At 40.9% G+C, this 22,891-nt stretch overlaps 1 protein-coding gene across 4 annotated transcripts in view; it reads right to left on the reverse strand.

Moving 5' to 3' along the window:
• Nucleotides 1-416: 416 nt before the first annotated feature.
• Nucleotides 417-22,891, reverse strand: part of LOC140197950 (von Willebrand factor D and EGF domain-containing protein) — a 332,457-nt gene continuing 309,982 nt past the window's right edge. For 3 of the 4 annotated variants that reach the window (XM_072258606.1, XM_072258607.1, XM_072258605.1), the window contains 7 exons: nt 21,779-21,874; nt 20,230-20,325; nt 18,718-18,813; nt 16,998-17,093; nt 16,361-16,456; nt 8,560-8,657; nt 417-2,946 (listed from right to left, as the gene is read on the reverse strand). In XM_072258606.1, the coding sequence (XP_072114707.1) occupies nt 2,926-2,946; nt 8,560-8,657; nt 16,361-16,456; nt 16,998-17,093; nt 18,718-18,813; nt 20,230-20,325; nt 21,779-21,874 (599 nt within the window). In that variant the 3' untranslated portion in view covers nt 417-2,925. The remainder of the gene's footprint in view (nt 2,947-8,559; nt 8,658-16,360; nt 16,457-16,997; nt 17,094-18,717; nt 18,814-20,229; nt 20,326-21,778; nt 21,875-22,891) is intronic. The other variant, XM_072258608.1, reaches the window with a different exon arrangement.

A 22,891-nucleotide genomic window follows, 5' to 3' on the forward strand; every position in this document is an offset into this window, starting at 1 on the left:
TAACAAGCTCCTGAGTGACAGGCTAATTCCAATTATACAGAGCTAAATTGTTGGTTAGCACAGGCAGTGATGAAGAATAGGCTATTGTCATTTCCTGGAGCCTCGCTTGATTGCCTTAGAAGAATACCTGTCTATTCAACAAAATCTTTTTGAAGGCAATACATGAATCAAAGAATTTTTAAAGCTGTTTTTCAAAACATTTTATTATATTATATGTATGATATAATCCAATATGTCACTGTCTATATACATCATGACTTAAAATTAGTTTTCACAAATGAATAAAAAATATTACAAATATGGTCTTAAACATTATGATATGGATATACTCAATTTCCTTTTTATATACATAAGCAAATTGTACAAAAACATTTTCATAAAACTAATATTTTCATTAAATCAATAAGTTAGTTCATTACAAAAGAGTGGAAAATGTGGAAAAAATGTCCAAGAATTGTCTTAGTTGCACAGTTGCTGTTGAAGATTGAAGGAGGAATTTTCAAATCTACAGAACAAGATTGTCCGATTTTCATGTAAATGTATGCTAAACACTAGGATGCAATATCATCTTGTTTACAAATCTCCTTGTGCAACAGACTACATAGACAACCTCGATACAAAGCCTAAAAATTAATAACCCAAGAGATTCTGGAGAGGTTGGAAATTCAGAGCAACCCACACAAAATGCTGGAGGAATTTCGCAGAATAGGCAGCATCTATGGAGATGAATAAAGAACCAATGTTTCAGGCCGATGGAAGTTCTCTGCCCAAAATGTCAGATCTTCATTCCTTTCCATAGATTCTGCTTGACCTGCTGAGTTCCTCCAGCAATCTGTGTGGGTTGACCTAAAAATTAATAGCTTATTTTCATTGAGGAAAACTTCAATGGAAAGACAAATATGGCTGTCAGATTGAAGACTGTGAAAGACAGAACTGCCAAAAAGAGAAAGCAAGTTAGCTTCATGTTACAGAGAGAAGGTGGATTGGATGGAGGGGATACAGGGATAACACATAAATGTGTGTCATGGTAATGAGCTGCTCATGAAACGATTTGGTCAAATGTTTAATGAAAGAGTGAACACAATCTAAGGAACCTGCAAAAGCTGGGAAATGCAAGGTGTGGTAAACAGGAAGTTTCATATGACTGGATAACAGTCATACTGAAATTTAAAAGCTACTTGAAGTAAACTCTCTGCTTGTGAGAATATGATTAAATGAAATTATTAATTCATCTTAAATTAGATACTGTTTTCACTCTACCCTATGTGACACTGCCCAGAATATTTAGATATTCATCCAGAGTAAAGATTCACAGAATATTACCACATGTAAGCGTACTATGTCTATGCTGGCTCTTCAAAAGACTTAAACTCAACTGGGTCCACTGCTGTATTTTTCTTGTTACTTTTCTACCAGATATGTGTCAATGGAATAGTTTTGACATTTTAAAAGAGGTAGAATTCTGCAAGTGATGTTTGTTTGGTTTGATGGCTCTGGGCCTGTACTCACTGGATTTTAGAAGAATGTGATGGCGGGTGTGTGGAATTTCATTGGAACCTATTGAATATCGTAAGACCTAGACAGAGAGAACATGGAGAAGATGTTTCCTCGAGTGAGCCAGTCTAGGACCAAAGGGCACTGCCTTAGAATAGAGGGATATCCCTTCAGGACAGATGAGGAGAAATTTCTTTAGCCAGAGGGTGGTGAATCTGTGAAATTCATTGCCACAAATGGCTGTGGAGGCCAAGTCACTAGGTAAATTTAAAGCATAGATTGATAGGTTTTTGATTAGAAGGGGTATCAAAGTTTACAGGGAAAAGGCAGGAGAATTGTGTTGAGAGGTATAACAAGTCAGCCATGATGGAGTGGCAGAGCAAACTCTACAGGCCAAATGGCCTAATTTTGCTTCTTTGTCTTATGATGGTCTTGTAAATTCAGGAGTGTGTTATACTTGTCAGAAATAGATTCTAATCTGATACAAATACTCAGCCTTACATCTCAAGAAGATTTCAAGGCTCCATTGGGTGTTTCTTCACCTTACTTGCTTTGTCAAGTAAGGCGAAAAAACATAATTGTTTTCTCCAAGGAATGAACTGCAATCACTGAGGAGGAGGACTCAGTTTTTATAAATATTTTTTGCTCATGGCAAACTGAAGAATGTCAATAGTAGGGAGAGGAGAATTTTCCACTGTAGCTGAGAACTTCTGAACCAACTAAGACAAGGGAAAGATGCAGAGCCGTGCGAGAATCTGTTAATCTTACTCCCACCACTCTTTTTAATGCAGACTGACATTCCAGTTTCTTCTATGATTGTCATAGATGGGATTTTGTGAGAGAACTGACATCCACTAAATTTTAAGTTAGCAGTACATGCAAGAAGAATGACAAAAGGATGTTTACGGCAATATTAATAGGTTTTCATTGGAATAAACGTCACCAAGGGGAGGGGGTCTAAAATGTCAACAACATTGCAATAAAAGCAGAGCACATCATGATGTTACACTACATAAATATAACACAGATCAGTGGTCATCTTGCAAACACTGGCATGTGAAGTTGAGGGCATAGGCTCCATGAGAAAACAAGTATCTATATGAGGTACTCAGACTACAGGGTTATACTGGGACCAGAAATATACCATCTACCATCCTGTAACATGACCTCAAAAATTATATCTAATTGATTACATATAAATTATACAACAATTCACAGGCAAGCATTTTTGCTTCCTGCAACTAATGTTTCAGATATGTGGCAACATAAATCTTTGTGGAAGTTTAAGATCACTTCTTTAAGATGTACCGATGTCCAAAGACATACACCATGATGCCTTCCTCACATCATTTCACCGTGTAGCTCTATAAATCTGTGCTCCATTGCTGTAACTGCTCACTCCTCAGAATAACCAGCTGCAACATTTCCAGCTTATCCACGTCCAACAGGAAGCTATAATATAGAAAATACCATGGAACAGATCAAATTATTGTTTCCATTTGATAATAACATGGAAGCAACATGTTAGCTTACATGGTAACTATTCTTGAGAAAGAGCTTAGATGGTTGAATGTTCTTAAAAGAGACTCAATTTTAATAACTGGCATGGTAAAAGTACAAACCCTAAAATCAAATGGGTTGCTAAATACAGAGGATGCCGGGAAAGTGGTTCCCTCCTCATATTATTATTAGATTAACTTATTTTATGCCTAAAATGCAGGACACCGTGCCAGTTGATGTTTTTCACTGGGCTGGAGAGAAACCAAGGGATAACGTATTATTTTGCATATTTTAAAGACTGGATTAAATTACATGTTTAGTCATAAAATCACAGAGTATTTTGCAATTTCTTTTGTAAGGGTGAATTTTTAACAATGTTTATTTTATGCATGATTGACTTAATCTGGATGGAGTCAGCTGCCTGCCTTTGGTGCTGGCACACAAGAGCACTGCAGAGATTGGTCTGAGCCCACATTAGCTTCGCTGCTATTGAACTGACACAAATGAGTTTGGGGAGTTTCAAATTAGAGAGCAGCATGTTGATCACTAGGATACATTTTCAGAGATGTAACATTTGAGCTAGTTAATGACTGCCTATCACTGGAAAATTGCCTAGAAAGCTAGCTAGAAAATTGAACACAAATGGAATTATCCAGGAGTAGGATCCTTTGGTAATAAAATCTTGGTGACTCTGCACCAATTAGAAAATGGACAGGGCTAATCCATGTTAGCACATTCTGACATTTTTCTGCAGTCTGATGTGTACCTAATGGGATCAGTATTTACAAATGAAAATTTCAGTTCCTTGCTACCAAAAATTGGAAGCTTTATGTATAGCATCTAACCTTTGTTAATATGCTGTACGAAAATAAGGACCGTTCTGTGCGAATGTGTTGGTTTATCCATTATTTACATAAATAATCCTCTGACACCAGGAATCTAACTGCCCAGCCTGAGAACTAAATATAGACTATTGTAGTTCTTTCCATGGTCTGCAAGTCTATTTGAAACTCGTACTCTTGTACCTGGACTGCTCTTGTGGTGAAGACTGAGGTTATATAAAGTCTCAGGCTACATCCACACTAGACCGGATAATTTTGAAAAAGCTGGTTTTGAGTAAAAACGACAGGTGCCCACACGAGGTGCTTTTCAAAATATCTTTGTCCACATTAAAATGGATATTTGGGCGAATCCACTCCTACTGGGCATGCGCAGACACATCTACAGAAAACAAGCGAAGTAGAAACGGTATAAGATTTTCATTTCTGCGGCGGTGTTGTGCTATTTCCATTGGTCAAAAACTGGAGTACCAACAACAACAGAAAAAGAAAGTTTTCAACAATGTCTTCGAGGAATACAAAGAAAACCAATGCTGGAAAAAGCAGACTGGACTTCTTCGTTTAGACAATGAAGTCGAGCTGTTTCTGCGAGTTACAAACGACTACAAAGTCAGCAGAGCAGTGGAGAACGTGGAGATGTTTAACTCCAAACAAGCTATTAATGTAGACAATAAAGTAAACAACACACACATGAAGCCATCCTCTACCCTAGATCAACAGCAGAGTGGAATCCTCTGCCGCCAGACCTGCGCCGTATTCCTGACATTAATATTTTTAAAGATAGACTCAATCAAATCAATTTAGGGGATCTAGTCAAAAAAGCTCACTTCACAATTTAACTCTCACACCGTTCACACCGACTGCTCGTTATAACAGCCGTCTGGCAGTGCTTGCGCAGTACCAAGCAGAAGCAGAAAAAGCATTGTTGTTGTGGTGTTGTCATGACAGTGTTTTAAAATATCTTCGTTAACCCTGTCCACACTACAACACGCAACAATCATTTTCAAATTTACACACTCTGGCGTGTGTTTTAGAAAAGCTCCGTTTTCCAGGGATGAAAACGCCATTTCAATGTGGATGGAGGGTCAAAACGAAGAGAAAAATCTTCGTTTTCAAATTATCCAGCGTAGTGTTGACGTAGCCTCACTTTTATCACCAAAGGAAAGAATCATTTGATGCTCACCATAGCATCAAAAGAAATCACCCAAGGATATTTTGCAGAGAACAATATTCATCTAAAACATGTTAAGTGCTGTCGCATTGTTCAGAAATTCTAATGGCTTGGCACTTGGCTCACTGGTGACATATCCTCCATCCCCTTTAAACTCACTGCACCCCTGTGTTTTTTTTGCAGAAAAATACAGATATCTTTTAGTGCTAAAGGCAGTGTCAGTTTTGAGCATCTCATGAGAGTTTAAAAAACAATTACTAGATAGTAGCTTTAAATACATGCATTATCATATCTGCTAGAATGGACAACATAGCGATAAAAATACATAATACTAGTTTGTATGTGGCAACCTTGCCAAGTTCTGTTTGAGTTCATTCTGCACATTTCTTGAAAACAGCGATGTTACACACTAGCTTGGAAATTGCTCTACACTTTCTCCTTCGAATTATAATATTATCGTGGGTCGCCCTGAAGCTCTTCTTTAAAGTTGCAATCAGTACAACAACTGCTATTGTGAAATTCATGGTCAATGTTTCACATGTGTCATACATTTGAAAGTGACTTTCTTTTAGAAGGGAAATGCAACAATTCTCACAATTATTACGAAGTAAAACAGGGGGTGTGATCTTTCCACACAGGCGGATGGAATTTAGTATAGAAAAGTGGTGGGTGTTGCACTTTAGGGTGACAAACTAGGGTTGGACTTGCACAGTGACTGGTTTGGCACTGAGGAATGTGGCAAGACAGAAGGATCTGGGAATACAGAGCCATAATTCCTTGTAAGTGGTTGCACAGGTAGAGAGGGCCATAAGGGAGGTTTTGGTACTCTGGCTTCATAGACCATCATAGTGGGTATAGGAATTGGGGTGTTATGTTGAGTTGTATAAGATGTTGGTGATGCCATATTTGGAGTATTGTGTGCCATTCTGGTCACCTACTCTCAGGAAAGGTATCAATAACATTGAAAGAGTACAGAGAATGGTATCGATAGGGCAAATGAAAGCAGACTATTGCCACAGAGGCTGGGTTAGGGAAGAGATAGAGTTTAAGGTTGAAAGTTGAAATATTGAAGGGGAGCCTGAGGGGGAACGACTTCACTCAGAGTGTGCAATGACTGCCAGAGGAAGTGCTGGATGTAAGTTTAACTGTAAAAATTAAGTGTGGTTTGGATAAGTATGTGGATGGGAGTGGTATGGTGGGCTATGGGACCAAGTTTGAAATGGACTAGATGGGCCGAAGGGTTTGTTTCTGTGCTGTGGCAGCTATGATTCACTGAACACTGTTCCTAATACATATAAGGATACTACAATAATAGGGGGACACGTTCATCCATTCCAGGAGTTCACATAGACTGAGCAGTCTAGTTTACCAAGGTGTAGCAGGAGTTAAGTTCATTATACATTGGTGACACAGTGACACTGTATGTTATAGCTGAACACTTCTGGTATACATTTCCAGAAGAACCCCTTAGGAGATAAGAATGCCTTTTCTGAGTCCTGCTATTTTAGGGAAGCCTGCAGTACCGTGAGGTAACCATGCCTACATTACATGCTCCATTGAGCTGAAGAAGATATAGATGAACTATGTTCTCCCTGAACGTGGAGCATGGATGTTTATGCCTAAAGCTGTAAGAGGTAAGAAACCTCAATGAGGTCAAAGCATCGCCCCCTTTAAAAATACACATAGTGGACAGGAGTTAGAAAAATAGCCTGCCTATTCTGTGAATAATATCAGTTGGCAAGATCATACCATCAAAAATTGCTAAGGGGAAACACATATCCTGTTGAAAAATGAAGTGAGAAATTTCCCAACAGGTACTAAAACCATGGACATTATAAAACTGCTCCATGCTGGGTTAAGCAACTTTTCAACTGCACAGCGCTAAGCAATACTTCGGAACTGCTTATGAATGTCTAGCCAAGTGAAACAAGTTAAATAGTTCACACTTTAATGGCTATAATCCTGACACCTCGCTGCTGGTAGCATATAAACAGTTATAGTTCTGTTGTGATCTTTTTCTAATAAAACAACAAAAACCTAACTAAAGATTTGCAAAACAATATTCAGAAAAAAATTAATTTCAGTTTAGCAGACAACAGAATTAAAAGCTGCATTCATAATCTCTTAAGAACTTTAAAAAAATATATATTTTAATATGATTTAAGCTCCTGATAATATATAGCCTTTGCCTGATAATCAGGTTGGTGGGGATTTCTTTAACATGCTACTCTTACTCACAGAAGATCTGGTATCTCCTGGAGTTCAGAATATTCTCAGTAGATTAACATTAAACAAAAAACAATTTGCTTCCCTCTTCACTAAAGTCAGCAGACTGTACGAGCAAATGACTCTGGGATGTCTGCAGTCCTCCGGAACCCCACTAATTGGTCACTCTACACCTTACTTCATTTGGAGCTTGAGGAGATTTGGTATGTTACCAAAGACTCTTACAAATCTCTGTAGATGTACAGTAGAGAGCAATTTGACTGGTTGCATCAGAGCCAGGCATTGAGGTTCTAATGCACAAGACTGCAAACAGCAGCAGAGGGTTATAAATTCAGGCAGCTACATGACACCTACAACCTTTTGCCACTCTCAAGGACATCTTCAAGAGGTGGTGGCTCAAGGAGGTGGCATTCATTACTAAGGAACCTCCTCCTTGGGGATATGACTTCTTCTCATTACTACCATCAGGGAGGAGGATATATATAGTGATTCAGGACAGCTTCTTCTCCTCTGCCATCAGATTTCTGAACAGTGTATGAATAGTACCTTGTTATTCCATTGTTAATTTAAAGTAACTATGTCTTTGCACTGTATTCCAGCAGCAGAAACAACAAATTTCATGTGATCAACATAGTTAGCTCCATCATAAGCACTAGCGTCCGTAAAATCCAGGACAAGGAGTGATGCCTCAAAATGGTGGTGTCACCATCACTCAGGTCATACCATCAGAAAGGAGGTACAGAAGTGTGAAGGCACACATTCAATGATTCAGGAATAGCTTCTTTCCATCTGCCATCTGATTTCTGAATGGACATTAAGCCCATGAACACTACTTAACTACAGTTTTTATTTTTGTTTTTGCACTACTTATTTAATTAAACTATTTATATATATATGTGTGTGTGTGTGTGTGTGTGTGTGTGTGTGTGTGTATGTGTGTGTCATATATATATTATATAATGTACAGTAATTCAGTTTTTTTCTCTATTAGTGTGTATTGCGTTGTACTGTTGCTGCAAAGTCACCAAATTTCATATGCTGGTGATATTAAACCTGATTTTGATTCTGATATAAGTCAGTGATAATAAATTTGGTTCTGATTTTGGTAAACAGACCCTATGAGTGTTGTGTAACATGGAACACCGGCTAAAAGTAACACATCTTTAAAAAGTTACAGAAGAATAAATGGTATTATTAAAATTTATGATAAATAAAGAAGGCTTTGCTTTTAGGAAGATCACAAACATCTTAATAGATCAATGTGGTAGAGATTCCACTCCAAACTTAGTTATATCTAAAACAGTCTTTATTTATGATTTCCAGCTTTACCTTTTTTGCACAGGCCAATCCCATGTATCCTCTCCTGCAAGCACACACATTCGGCCTGATGCACTTACTTCCAAACAAACATTTCTGCTCACAGATAGCTGGAAACATAATCAGAAATAAACATAAGGCAACGTTTCAAATAGGGGCTGATTGTTTACATTGTAAGACCTGAAGCCAAAGAAGAGCGCATTCAAGAAAGTGTCCAAATGCACGGGGGCCATTCTCACCAAAATTTATTTATGACATGCAAATTCAGAATTAAGACATAAGTTGTTGTCTAACATGGGTGGCACTTCATGTTCAATCTATTACTAGTTGTAAACACAAGAGATTCTGCAGATGTTGGAAATTCAGAGCAACACACATAAAATGCTGAAGGAACTCAGCCGGTCAGACAGCACTTAGGGAGAGGAATAAACAGTCGATGTTTCGGGCCGAGACCCTTCGTCGGTACTCAGGATTGTTATTTAAATTTGATCTGGTATCTTCTGGTTCAATCAGTGCCTCAATCTTCAGCCTTGGCTCAATTAACAAAGTTCTTAAGTTTGAAGTACGTATATTGTCAAAGTACATACTGTATTGAAAGTGGGCATGCAGGTACAGCAGGCGGTGAAAAAGGCGAATGGTATGCTGGCATTTATAGCGAGAGGATTCGAGTACAGGAGCAGCGAGGTACTACTGCAGTTGTACAAGGCCTTGGTGAGACCACACCTGGAGTATTGTGTGCAGTTTTGGTCCCCTCATCTGAGGAAAGACATCCTTGCCATGGAGGGAGTACAAAGAAGGTTCACCAGATTGATTCCTGGGATGGCAGGACTTTCATATGAAGAAAGACTGGATGAACTGGGCTTGTACTCGTTGGAATTTAGAAGATTGAGGGGGGATCTGATTGAAACGTATAAGATCCTAAAGGAATTGGACAGGCTAGATGCAGGAAGATTATTCCCGATGTTGGGGAAGTCCAGAACGAGGGGCCACAGTTTGAGAATAGAGGGGAAGCCTTTTAGGACCGAGATTAGGAAAAACTTCTTCACACAGAGAGTGGTGAATCTGTGGAATTCTCTGCCACAGGAAACAGTTGAGGCCAGTTCATTGGCTATATTTAAGAGGGAGTTAGATATGGCCCTTGTGGCTACGGGGGTCAGGGGGTATGGAGGGAAGGCTGGGGCAGGGTTCTGAGTTGGATGATCAGCCATGATCATAATAAATGGCGGTGCAGGCTCGAAGGGCCGAATGGCCTACTCCTGCACCTATTTTCTATGTTTCTATGTTTCTATATGTCGTTATTCAACCCTGGGATTCGTTTTCTTCTGCGTACTAACAGTAAATACAAGAAAGATGATGGAATCAATGAAAGACAACACCCAACAGGGTAGACAAACAAAAACAATGTGGAGAAAAATAGCAAACTCCAAAAATAAAAAGAAAGACTAGGAATTCGTGAAGGTTCCTCCATGTTTTGATGATCCATGCAAGCATAAAATGCATTGAGCTCATCTAGGAGAGAAGCCTTGTTGTCACCTATGTCACTTGGTTTCACTTTGTTGGAGGTGAAAACATTCAAGCCCTGTCACAGATGTTGAACATCCCTCAGCGATTCAAGTTTGGTCCAGAATCGCCACGTTACACATGAGATGGATTTCCGCAGATCATACCTGTCCTCTTGTATTTACTTGGTCGCCAGACCTAAATACTGCTGACCTGGCCCTCAACAGTCATGATAGGGATGCTTTAGTGGACTCAGTTGTTTCACTTAATTACATTGCTGGTAATCACATGCCTGTAATGGCTTCCTCAACACATGTCACTATAAATCCACATGGATAAACAGAAATGATTTGCACTCCACAAACTCTTTTGAGCTTCTATTGTACACCTGTGGAAGAATGTCTTAAGGTGTCCATGAATTCTGAACAAGATCACAACTGAGTCTCAGCCAACACATGCACTTACTGCAATTATCATAGTCTAAGCTCACAGAAATCTCCTCTCACGCCAAGGTGCTTCAGTTAATGATCATTCTGAAACAGGAAACCCATGTATGCTGATTTACAATGGCTTCAAATGTGGTAATGCAACTCATAATGGGTGATTGTCAACTCTAGTGGGGATGGAGACAAAAGGTTCCACATTTTCTAGTGTAAAAGCCATTAATATAAGATAGTCTCCAAGAAATCCAACAGGGAATTCAAAATAAACTTCTTTACTCAAAGAGTAGTGAGAATATGAAGCTTGCAAATACATGAAGTTGTTGCAGGTAAATAGTTTAAGAAGAGATTGCAGAGATTAACTTTATTTGACCCATGTATATCAAAACATTGAGTGAAATCCCTCATTTTGCAACAAATCAAATGAGTAGTTTGTGCTAGGGGAAGCCTGTAAGTGTCGTCACAGTCTGGTGTCATAGAAACATAGAAAATAGGTGCAGGAGTAGGCCATTTGGCCTTTCGAGCCTGCACCTCCATTGAGTATGATCATGGCTGATCATCCACCTCAGAACCCTGTACCTGCCTTCTCTCCATACCCCCGATCCATTTAGCCACAAGGGCCATATCTAACTCCCTCTTAAGTATAGCCAATGAACTGGCCTCAACTTCCTCCTGTGGCAGAGAATTCCACAGATCTACCACTCTCTGTGTGAAGAAGTTTTTCCTCATCTCGGTTCTAAAAGGCTTCCCCTTTATCCTTAAACTGTGACCCCTCGTTCTGGACTTCCCCAACATCGGGAACAATCTTTCTGCATCTAGCCTGCCCAATCCTTTTAGAATTTTATATGTTTCAATAAGATCCCCACTCAATCTTCTGAATTCCAGAGAGTATAAGCCTAGTTGATCCAGTCTTTCATCATATAAAAGTCCTGCCATCCCAGGAATCAATCTGGTGAACCTTCTTTGTACTCCCTCTATGGCAAGAATGCCTTTCCTCAGATTAGGGACCAAAACTGCACACAATACTCCAGGTGTGGTCTCACCTGTAGTACAACTGCAGTAGAACTCGAATCCTCTTGCTGTGAATGCCAGCATACCATTTGCCTTTTCACCGCCTGCTGTACCTGCATGCCCACTTTCAATGACTGGTGTACAATGACACCCAGGTCTCATTGCACCTCCCCTTTTCCTAATCGGCCACCAAACAGATAATAATCTGTTTTCCTGTTCTTACCATCAAAGTGGATAACCTCACATTTATCCACATTAAATTGCATCTGCCATGAATTTGCCCACTCACCTAACCTATCCAAGTCACCCTGCATCCTCTTAGCATCCTCCTCACAGCTAATACTGCCACCCAGCTTCGTATCATCTGCAAACTTGGAGATGCTGCATTTAATTTCCTCGTCTAAATCATTAATATTTTGTAAACAACTCTGGTCCCAGCACTGAGCCTTGCGGTACCCCACTAGTCACTGCCTGCCATTCTAAGAAGGTTCTGTTTATTCCCACTCTTTGCTTCCTGTCTGCCAACCAATTCTCTATCCACATCAATACCATACCCCCAATACCGTGTGCTTTAAGTTTGCACACTAATCTCCTGTGTGGGACCTTGTCAAAAGCCTTTTGAAAATCCAAATATACCACATCCACTGGTTCTCCCCTATCCACTCTACTAGTTACATCCTCAAAAAATTCTGTAAGATTCGTCAGACATGATTTTCCTTTCACAAATCCATGCTGACGTTGTCCGATGATTTCACCGCTTTCCAAATGTGCTGTTATCACATCTTTGATAACTGACTCTAGCATTTTCCCCACCACCGATGTCAGGTTAACCGGTCTATAATTCCCCAGTTTCTCTCTCACTCCTTTTTTTAAAAAGCGGGGTTACATTAGCCACCCACCAATCCTCAGGAACTAATCCAGAATCTAAAGAGTTTTGAAAAATTATCACTCATGCATCCAATATTTCTTGGGCTACTTCCTTAAGCACTCTGGGATGCAGACCAGCTGGCCCTGGGGAATTATCTGTCTTTAATCCCTTCAATTTACCTAACACCACTTCCCTACTAACATGTATTTCCCTCAGTTCCTCCATCTCACTAGACCCTTGGTCCTCTACTATTTCCGTAAGATTATTTATGCTCTCCTTAGTGAAGACAGAACCAAAGTAGTTATTCACTTGGTCTGCCATGTCCTTGTTCCCCATAATCAATTCACCTGCTTCTGTCTGTAGGGGACCTACATTTGTCTTAACCAATCTTTTTCTTTTCACATATCTATAAAAGCTTTTACAGTCAGTTTTTATGTTCCCTGCCAGCATTCTCTCATAATCTTTTTTCCCTTTCCTAATTAAGCCCTTTGTCCTCCTCTGCTGGACTCTGAATTTCTCCCAGTCCTCAGGTATGCCACCTGTTCTGGCTGATTTGTATATTTCCTCTTTGGAATTGATACTATCCCTAATTTCCCTTGTTAGCCACGGGTACATTACCTTCCCTGGTTTATTCTTTTGCCAATCGGGGATGCACAATCGTTGTAGTTCATCCATGCGATCTTTAAATGCTTGCCATTGCATATCCACCGTCAACCCTTTAAGTATCATTTGCCAGTCTATCTTAGTTAATTCACATCTCATACCTTCAAAGTTACCCTTCTTTAAGTTCAAAACCTTTGTTTCTGAATTAATTATGTCACTCTCCATCTTAATGAAGAATTCCACCATATTATGGTCATTCTTACCCAAGGGGCCTTGCACGACAAGATTGCTAATTAACCCTTCCTCATTGCTCAATACCCAGTCTAGAATGGCCTGCTGTCTTGTTGGTTCCTCGACATGTTGGTTCAGAAAACCATCCCGCATACATTCCAAGAAATCCTCTTCCTCAGCACCCTTACCAATTTGGTTCACTCAATCTATATGTTGATTGAAGTTACCCATTATAACTGCTATTCCTTTATTGCATGCATTTCTAATTTCCTGTTTAATGCCATCCCCAACCTCACTACTACTGTTAGGTGGCCTGTGCACAACTCCCACCAGCGTTTTCTGCCCCTTAGTGTTATGCAGCTCTACCCATATCGATTCCACATCCTCTAGGCTAATGTCCTTCCTTTTTATTGTGTTAATCTCCTCTCTAACGAGCAACGCTACCCCACCTCCTTTTCTTTCATGTCTATCCCTCCTGAATATTGAATATCCCTGAATGTTGAGCTCCCATCCTTGGTCACCCTGGAGCCATGTCTCTGTGATCCCAACTATATCATATTCATTACTAACTATCTGCACATTCAATCCATAGAACATAGAACATAGAATAATACAGTACAGTATAGGCCCTTCGGCTTACAATGTTGTGCCGACCCTCAAACCCTGCCTCCCATATAACCCCCCATCCACCTTGTTACGAATGCTCCTTGCATTGACACACAAAGCCTTCAGACTTGTTTTTACAACACTCTTAGCCCTTATACAATTATGTTGAGAAGTAGCCCTTTCTGATTTTTGCCCTGGATTTGCCTGCCTGCCACTTTTACTTTTCACCTTACTATTTTTTGCTTCTACCCTCATTTTACACTCCTCTGTCTCTCTGAACTTGTTCCCATCCCCCTGCTACATTAGTTTAAATCCTCCTGAACAACAGCAGCAAACGCTCCCTCTAGAACATTGGTTCCAGTCCAGCCCAGGTGCAGACCGTCCTGTTTGTACTGGTCCCAGCTCTTCCAGAACTGGTTCCAATGCCCCAAAAATTTGAATCCCTCCCCCTTGCACCAGTTTTCAAGCCACGTATTCATCAGATATATCCTCCTATTTCTACTCTGACTAGCACGTGACATTGGTAGTAATCCAGAGATTATTACTTTGTGGTCCTACTTTTTAGTTTATCTCCTAACTCCCTAAATTCACTTTGTAGGACGTCATCCCATTTTTTACCTATATTGTTGGTACCTATGTGCACCACGACCACTGGCTGTTCACCCTCCCACTCCAGAATGTCCTGCAGCCGCTCAGAGACATCCTTGACCCTTGCACCAGGAAGGCAACATACCCTCCTGGAGTCTCGCTTGCGCCCATAGAAATGCCTATCTATTCCCCTTACAATCCAATCCCCTATTACTATAGCTCTCCCAGTCCTTTTCCTTCCCTCCTGTGCCACAGAGCCACCCATGGTGCCATGAACTCGGCTGCTGCTGCCTTCTCCTGATGAGACATCTCCCCCAACAGTATCCAAAACAGTATATCTGTTTAGGAGGGAGATGACCTCAGGGAACTCCTGCACTACCTGCCTACTGCTTGGCTGTCTAGTGGTCACCCATTCCCTTTCTGCCTGTGTAGTCTTTACCTGTCAACCTAGTCTGCCCATGACTTACTGACCCGTGCATCTTTAGAATGTGGTTGGAAACTGGAGCAACTGGAGGGAACCCACACGGTAATGGAAAGAATGTAAAAACTCCTTAAAACAGCAGCACAATTGAAAGCAATAGCACTAACCACTGTGCTACCATGCACCCCATAGTTAGATGCATTTCATGGGGAGAACAATAACAGAAGGTTGTACTTATTGACTTATTTGAAGAAAAAGTCTGGTGAAGACTTTTGAGGAGCATTAATACCAGCATGGACTAGTTAGCTTATTCACTTTCCCTTAGCATCTGTGCTCTTTCTCTGAAGTATTTCTTGTAGTATTGAGTTCTACATTGCGAGAGTTCACAGGGGAAAGATGTTCCTGAATTCCCTCTTAGATTTATTAGACACTTTTTAATTTATGGCTCCAATTCCTGCTTTCCCACAACTTGAAACAAGTTTTCTATACTATCAAACATTTTCTAAATCTTAAAGACCTCTGTCATGCCCTGCCATCAGCCTTAGCTAGAGAACAGAAATTTAACCTCTTTGATAGTTCCTGATAGGTACAATCTCACAGTTCTACTTTCATTCTAATAAACCTCTTCTGCACCTTTTCTAGGGCCTTGATTAACTTTAAAAAAAATGAAGACCTGGACTGTCTCATCACTTGAAGTATGATCCAATCAAGGTCCTGTGTGACATCTGTACAACACCGCTACTTTTCAACAGCTCCAGCAACACAGTGATCTGCAAATTTTTAAAACCGTGTGTCTGATTTCTGTCCAAATCCTTTATCTACATGGGGAAACAACAATGGTTGAAGTGGAGCATCTGTTGCCACGATTTGCCAATCTGAGTACCCGTTTTCCACCCCTGCTCCCATTTCTGCTATGTCAGCTTGTGGGATCCATATTTTTCCCTATTAACATATTCCATCACATTCTGGATAGACGGGCTCTGCAGGGAAATAATGACTTCCATAGTCAGAGATGTATGAAATGGTGGGACTGTTCCAACCACTGGAGATGTGAGACAAATGAATGAAGATTTTAAAATGAAAAACAAAGTTTTGATAATGATAGAGCAAAAAGGAGATTATTGGACTGAAATGCTCACATGGATCCTGAGAAATTTATAAGAGATGCCTCACTATAATACTCTTCAGTGAAAACAGTCGTTTTTTTAATTCCAGGAACAATTAAATAAATAGGAAATACGTGTCACCAAAGACAAAGAACAAAGTTCAGAAAGATAGTTTAAGGCCCCTTCTTTTGCGTTGTAAGCATGAATGTTCCTTACATTTACTGAACCACAAAGACTGACGAGTTTAGGTAGCTGCCAATCTGATTAAATGCAGGGAAGCACAAGGGTCAGGCAGGCAGTTTATAAAGGCTAAAGAACAATTTTTCACAGCACAAAGGTATTAAAGGCAACAAGTTAAAGGGCTAGTGCATTGAAAAATGGCCAACAATAGTGACACAATATATAATTACATGATTGTGGGCCAGCATCAGCTACTTACGGATCTGACACAGCATTCCTTCCCAGCCCGCCTGACAGTGACAGGTACTTGGTCCCACACATTCTCCATCATTCTGGCATTTTTGCAGACAAATTGCTGTATACACAAATAAAATAGAAAATCTATTTAATGCAGACTAAAATATAAACTCGGTGTGCATCGGGTATTATAAAATAAAATTAATATCTGAAGTAAGAAATTGCTTGGAAGTATTATTAAGAAGATGGGTTTCAATTCTATTAAAGTTCAGAAATTAGTTCAGTTACAATTAAAGCTTTTCAAAGCTATAATAAATTACACAACACATTGCTTGGTGAGACCTAAGTCTGAAGCAAAGAAATTAAAAACCACAGAAAAACAATTAAATAGATGAACACACAGAAGATGGCCAAGATATGGAATAATCAGTACAAAGTATTTGCCAAGGTGGAGTTTATTAACGATTTTGAAAGGCAAAAGATGAAGCACGTGAAATGTTTGGCAGAGGGAACCATTATGTCAAGTAACATTAAATAACTCCTGCAAAAAGAGACAAAGGCATTTTTGTTTTTGGCTTGATGTCTTTTCCTGTGGTCAGTTGAATTTCACAGCTAAATATCTGTTATTTATGCTCCTACCTATTGCAAAGTGTACTTACGCTGATTACATCGCTTCCCTTTCCACCCTGATGGACAGTCACAAATGTCAGGGCTCACGCACTTGCCTCCATTCATACACATTGGCTCACAGACACCTGCAGCAGAAGAAAATCGGTAAATCAAGTCTGAAAAAATCATTGGCTTTCCTTCACAAATCTGGCATTTTTGTTTGGTCTATTTAGATCCTCCACACTTTCCCATGGAACTCTATGTTCATCGGTTAAACTGACATTTATGAAGATAATTTGATATTGTAAAAGGGATGATCTAGCCAGTGTCAGAAAGAGACAGACAAGTAATTTCATGCATCCAGTTTTTATTAACAACTTATTAGGGTCATCTTTCTTTTTGTTTCAAGAAGAGCAGAACTTCCACAGTAATACTTAAATTACTTAATATGTAAACTGATTGGGTAAAATATTTGGCAGAATACTTAGTGCAGCATGGTAAGCTAGTGCAAGGCAGTGTAACCTAGCAGCTAGCACTAAGCACCAGCAACCCTGATTCAGTTCTGCTGCTCTCCTTATGTGGAGTGTATGTTCTGCCTGTGACTGCATGGGTTTCCTCCGGGTGCTCTGGTTTCCTCCCACATTCCAAAGATTCATGGGTTAGTTGGGAATTTGCCCAATGGGTGTAAGCAGCACAGGGGCCTCATTGGGGACTGTATTGGCTCCCTTCCTGTTTACTCTGTATACCTTGGACTTCAGGTATTTTGGAGTCGACAATGCTGTCATCTACCTGCTGAACGGAGCCTACTCCCATTTGGATAAGCGGGACAGCACTGGGAGGATCGTGTTTTTTGATTTCTCAAGTGCCTTCAATACCAAACAGTCCTCATTGCTGGAGAAAAGCTCCGTTCAATGAGGGTTGTATCCTGGATAATGGACTATCTGACTAGCAGACCACAGTTTGCGTGGCTTCAGAGCTGTGTGTCAGACGTGGCTATAAGCAGCACTGGGGCCCCACCAGGGACTGCACTGGCTCCCTTCCTGTTTACCCTGTATACCTCAGTCTTTAGATACAACACTGAGTCATATCATCTGCAGAAATGCTCTGATGACTCAGCAATAGTTGGGTGTATAGAGGGAGGACGGGTGGATGAATACACTTTGGAGTATCCGGCCTCTCCTTCACACATTCTACCAGTCTGTTGTCACCGGTACAACCTTCTATGCGGTGGCATGCTGGGGCATCATCATGCGTGATGTCAACAGCTCAATAAACTGATTAGAAAGGCTGGCTCAGTTATAGGAGCCAAACTGGACACACTAGAGGCTGTGGTAGAGCAAAGAACCCTACGGAAAATCCTGGCAATTCTGGACAATGTTTCTCACTCTCTGCATGCCACTTTGGCTGAACAGAGGAGCACTTTCAGTAATAGACTAAGACAACTGTGTTGCTCCAAAGAGCGCAATATGAAGTCATTCTTACCCTCGGCCTTTAGGCTCAATAATGAGTCAACCTGTAGCCAGGGAAGTGATGACCCCACTTCTGTTAGACTGTTTGAGGTAACTTATTTTTTCCTTCTTTCTTACATCTCCTCTAATATTTGTATATCTGTGAACTTGTAATGCTACTGTGACACCGTAATTTCCTTTGGGATCAATAAAGTATCTATCTACCTAATTAGCCAGCAAGGGCTTGTTGGGCCAAAAAGTCTTGTTACTGTGCTGTATCTCTAAACAAATATAAAAAAAATTAAACACAAGTAGAACTTACTCTGCTGACACCTTCTGCCCGTATAGCCTTCAGGACAGGAGCACAAATTGTTTCTCATACACTGGCCACCATTCTTACAGGGAGGATTGCAAACAGCTGTAAAGGAATAAACTGGTTTTCACTTTACCCATAAATACCTCCATTCAATTTTTTTCTTTGCAACAGTATATTTAGTTCTGACAAAACCATGTTTTTATAAATCATTATTTATGTATCTTAAAAATACAAACTTTCTATTTGTTTCATTGCAGAGCTGGGAGGAATAATTCTGTGGTTCACAACTGGACTAGCGTTGTTCAAGTGTTCCAATTCCAAGTTTTGATAGCTGGGGTTTTTACCAGCCTGGGTTTGCTATTTGAAAAACTGTTGTGGAATGAAGTAAGGCTAAATTTTACCAAGTTTTCATGCATGCTTCCTTATTACTGAACTTTAAGTAGTTATTTTAAGTAAATATCCAACTTTCTGAAAAGATTAAATGTATCTAATTAATAAAATAACATTTATATTAACAACACAAAGTGCTGGAGGAACTCAGCAGGTCAGGCTGCATCTATGGAAAGCATTAAGAGTTGACGTCTCAGATGAAGCGCCGTGACCTAAGACGTCAATTCTTTATTCCTTTCCATAGTTGCTGCCCTGACTTGCTGAGTTCCTCCGGCATTTTGTGTGTTACTATGGATTTCCAACACCTACAGAATCTCTTGTGCTTAATAATCACATTAATTACCTCATGATTTATCTGTATTTTAATTCCCACTGTTCTCAGCATTTTTACAGTGCTGTACTAATTTAGTATTTCTGAAATGTGCTGATACAAGGAAAAGACACAATCACAAAGATAAACTTATTCACATTTTAAAGCAATATTTCTTATACATATCACAAAATGATGGGATTGATAAGCATGGGTGACATGATAACATAGTGGTTTGCACAACGCTTTACAGTACCAGCAACCCAGGTTCAATTCCCACTGCTGCCTGTAAGGAGTTTCTACGTTCTCCCCATGACCATGTGGGTTTTCTCCGGGTGCTCTGGTTTCCTCCCACAGTTCAAAGACATATTGGTTGGTAGGCTAATTGATCATTGTAAATTGCCCTGTGATTAGTTTAGTGTGAAATTGTGGTTGCTGGGTGGTGCAGCTCAAAGGAGCCAAAAGGGCCTATTCCACGCTGTATCTCAATAAATAAATAAAAATCAGGCTCCAAGCCAGAACTTCTCACTCTCGTGTGCACAAACTGGCTGGAATTTCCGTGGCGAAGATTGAAGAGTGGCTCACAAGAGTATGCTTTTGTTCCATTTAGCAATGACAATCTTCCAACATTTCTGTTACTATTAAAAATAACACCCCTAGAATGTGGTTTCTGATCTCCATCGTGTTGTTGAAAGAAAAATTCACTTCTGTGCTTCTCTTGTACAATTTATTTGGAACATATCTGTAATTCCAGATTGCATTTCAATAGTAAGTATTAATGCATTAACCACTGAATAATTAATAGGGAGAGAACTTACCATTCTGACACTGAAGTCCATAGAATCCACGAGGACAGATACAGACGTTCTGTCGAATACAGATGCCACCATTGAGACACACAGGGGTACAAACAGCTGCACAAAGTGAGGAAGACAGTTAATCAGCATACCATTTAAGATTTAAGAGAATATACACCACATTTTTTAGAATGCTGCTGAGATACATCCCAGGACACGTTGGGACACATCATCAGTGATGTAACCTGGGGTCATCAGGTGTTTGGGGACTTTCAACATCAGATATCCTCGCCAGGGTTGATCAGGCCCAGGCTTGTGTCCATGATCATTGGTGCATGGGTCCACAGCCACCTGGAAGCACATTCGACAGCCTCTGTGACGGTCCTGATGGTCCTCCTCTTTGTAGCCTCCATAATGCCAAGGAGAGAGTAAGTTCTGCAGTGAGAGCAGCCAGGAATACTTCTAATCTTCACCCCTATAGGCTCACATCGTGTCCTCCAGCCCCTGCCTCTGGCCCTGCTCTACCAGCTCCTGATATTTGGACTTCTTACATTTAAATACCTCCTCAATCCATTCTTCCCAATGTACTCTCAGTGCTACCATGACCATCTGCTTCACGGTTTCTGAGAGAACAACCGCATCAGCCCTCAGTAATGATGATGCAATGAGGTCAGGGAAATTTAGTTGCTTGCCAAGATTGAGAATATGTTGCTTAACTAAACATCACACATTCTTAGGAGCAGAGGAGTGCAGTTGCTGGAAATGCAAAACAAAAACAGTGCTGGGGGCACACAACAGAACAGGCAGCACAACGGTGAAGAAAAATGGGACCCTTCATCAGGGAGGGAGAAGACAGAACAGAAGTGAGTTTTAATTTGCAGGGAAGAGGGTAGTGGGGAAAATAAAGTATGGGCCGAAGTTTTTGAGATAACAATCTGTGATGGGGTGCAGACTAAAATTGTCAAGGTAACACTCTATGACAGGGTGCAATAACAATAATCTAAAATTCAGCATTGAGAAGCAAAAGGGAAAAAGAAACAAATTGAAATAAATAACTTAAACATCATATCCTGATTATTACAATATGTCCAGCCAGGAGAAGAGTTGCTACCAGCCCTCCCCACAGATGATGCTCTATTATTCTTTGGACAATGCATGTTAACACCTGACGTTCATCTGAGGAGAAAACAGTATCTAGAGTGTTCTAGTGGTGTAGTGGTTAGTGTAACATTTACAATTATAATGGTCAGGTGCCCATTTCCTGCATTGACAGTAAGGAGTTTGTACGTTTTTCCCATGACTGTGTAGGTTTCCTTTGGGTGCTCCAGTTTCAACCCATATTTCAAAGATGTACGGGTTAGGGTTAGTAAGCTGTAGGCATACTATTCTGGCACTGAAAGCATGGAGACGCTCGTGGGCTGCCCCCAGCATATCTGCAGACTGTGCAGGTCATTGACACAAACAACGCATTTCACACTACCTTTGGATGTTTCAATGCACATATGACAAATAAACCAAATTGTAAAAATGTACATCTTCAGCTTAACATTCAAAGTTCTAATCTATTTACCTGTTTCACATGAGGGGCCTGTCCACCCAGCTTTGCACTTGCACACATCAGGGGAAGTGCACTTTCCACCATTTTGACAGTGTCTATTGCAAACCACTAAAAATATAAAGTAGTATCAGTTTCAACTGTATTCAACACAGCACATTGACAGGATGAAGATTTTTTTTATTTCAAAATATACTTAATTCAAAAATAAATATATACAATAAACCATTCAATAACTTTCCATCCTTTACATACGTTTCCATCATAGTCTGTACATATCCGTACTTATGGCCACCCACGTGGCACTCCAGTTGTTCACCTTACCACATCATCGTTGAGGGGTATACTCCCCACCACCCGACCCCTCCCACTCCCACGGGTGGAGAAACCTATACCATGGTCCTTCCCCACCGGGCCCTTGCGGTGGCTGCACCGAGTTTCAGTGCGTCCCTCAGCACGTACTCCTGCAGCCGAGAATGTGCCAGTCGGCAGCATTCTCGACACGGACATCTCCATGTGCTGGTAGATCATCAAGTTTCGGGCCGACCAAAGAGCGTCTTTCACCGAGTTGATGATCTGCCAGCAGCACCGGATGTTGGTCTCTGTGTGCGTCCTCGGGAACAGCCCGTAGATCAGAGAGTCCTCTGTTACGCAGCTGCTGGGGATGAAACGTGACACTAGCCCGTCTATCCTCCTCCACACCCTCTTTGCGAACTGACAGTGTGCGAAGAGGTGGGTCACAGACTCCTCCTCACTGCAGTCCTCCCGTGGGCAGTGGGGTGCGGAGACGACGTTCTGGGCGTCCAGAAGGGAACTGACTGGGAGGGCCCCTCTCATCGCCAGCCAGGTGAGGTCCTGGTGCCTGTTGGTGAGGTCTGGCGATGAGGCATTTTGCCAGATGAACTGGACAGTCTGCTCAGGGAACCACCCCACTGTGTCCATCACGTCCTTTTCCTGCAGTGCCTGCAGGACGTTACGTGCCGACCACTGCCTAATGGCCCTGTGGTCAAAGGCGTTCTCCCGGAAGAACTTTTCTACGAAGGACAGGTATGGCGGCAACGACCAGCTGACTGGGGCGTTGCGCGGGAGTGGGGCCAGACCCATCCTTTGCAGCCAGGGCGACAGGTA

This window comes from Mobula birostris, chromosome 5, assembly GCF_030028105.1.
Source record: "Mobula birostris isolate sMobBir1 chromosome 5, sMobBir1.hap1, whole genome shotgun sequence".
Classification (NCBI taxonomy): Eukaryota; Metazoa; Chordata; class Chondrichthyes; order Myliobatiformes; family Myliobatidae; genus Mobula; species Mobula birostris.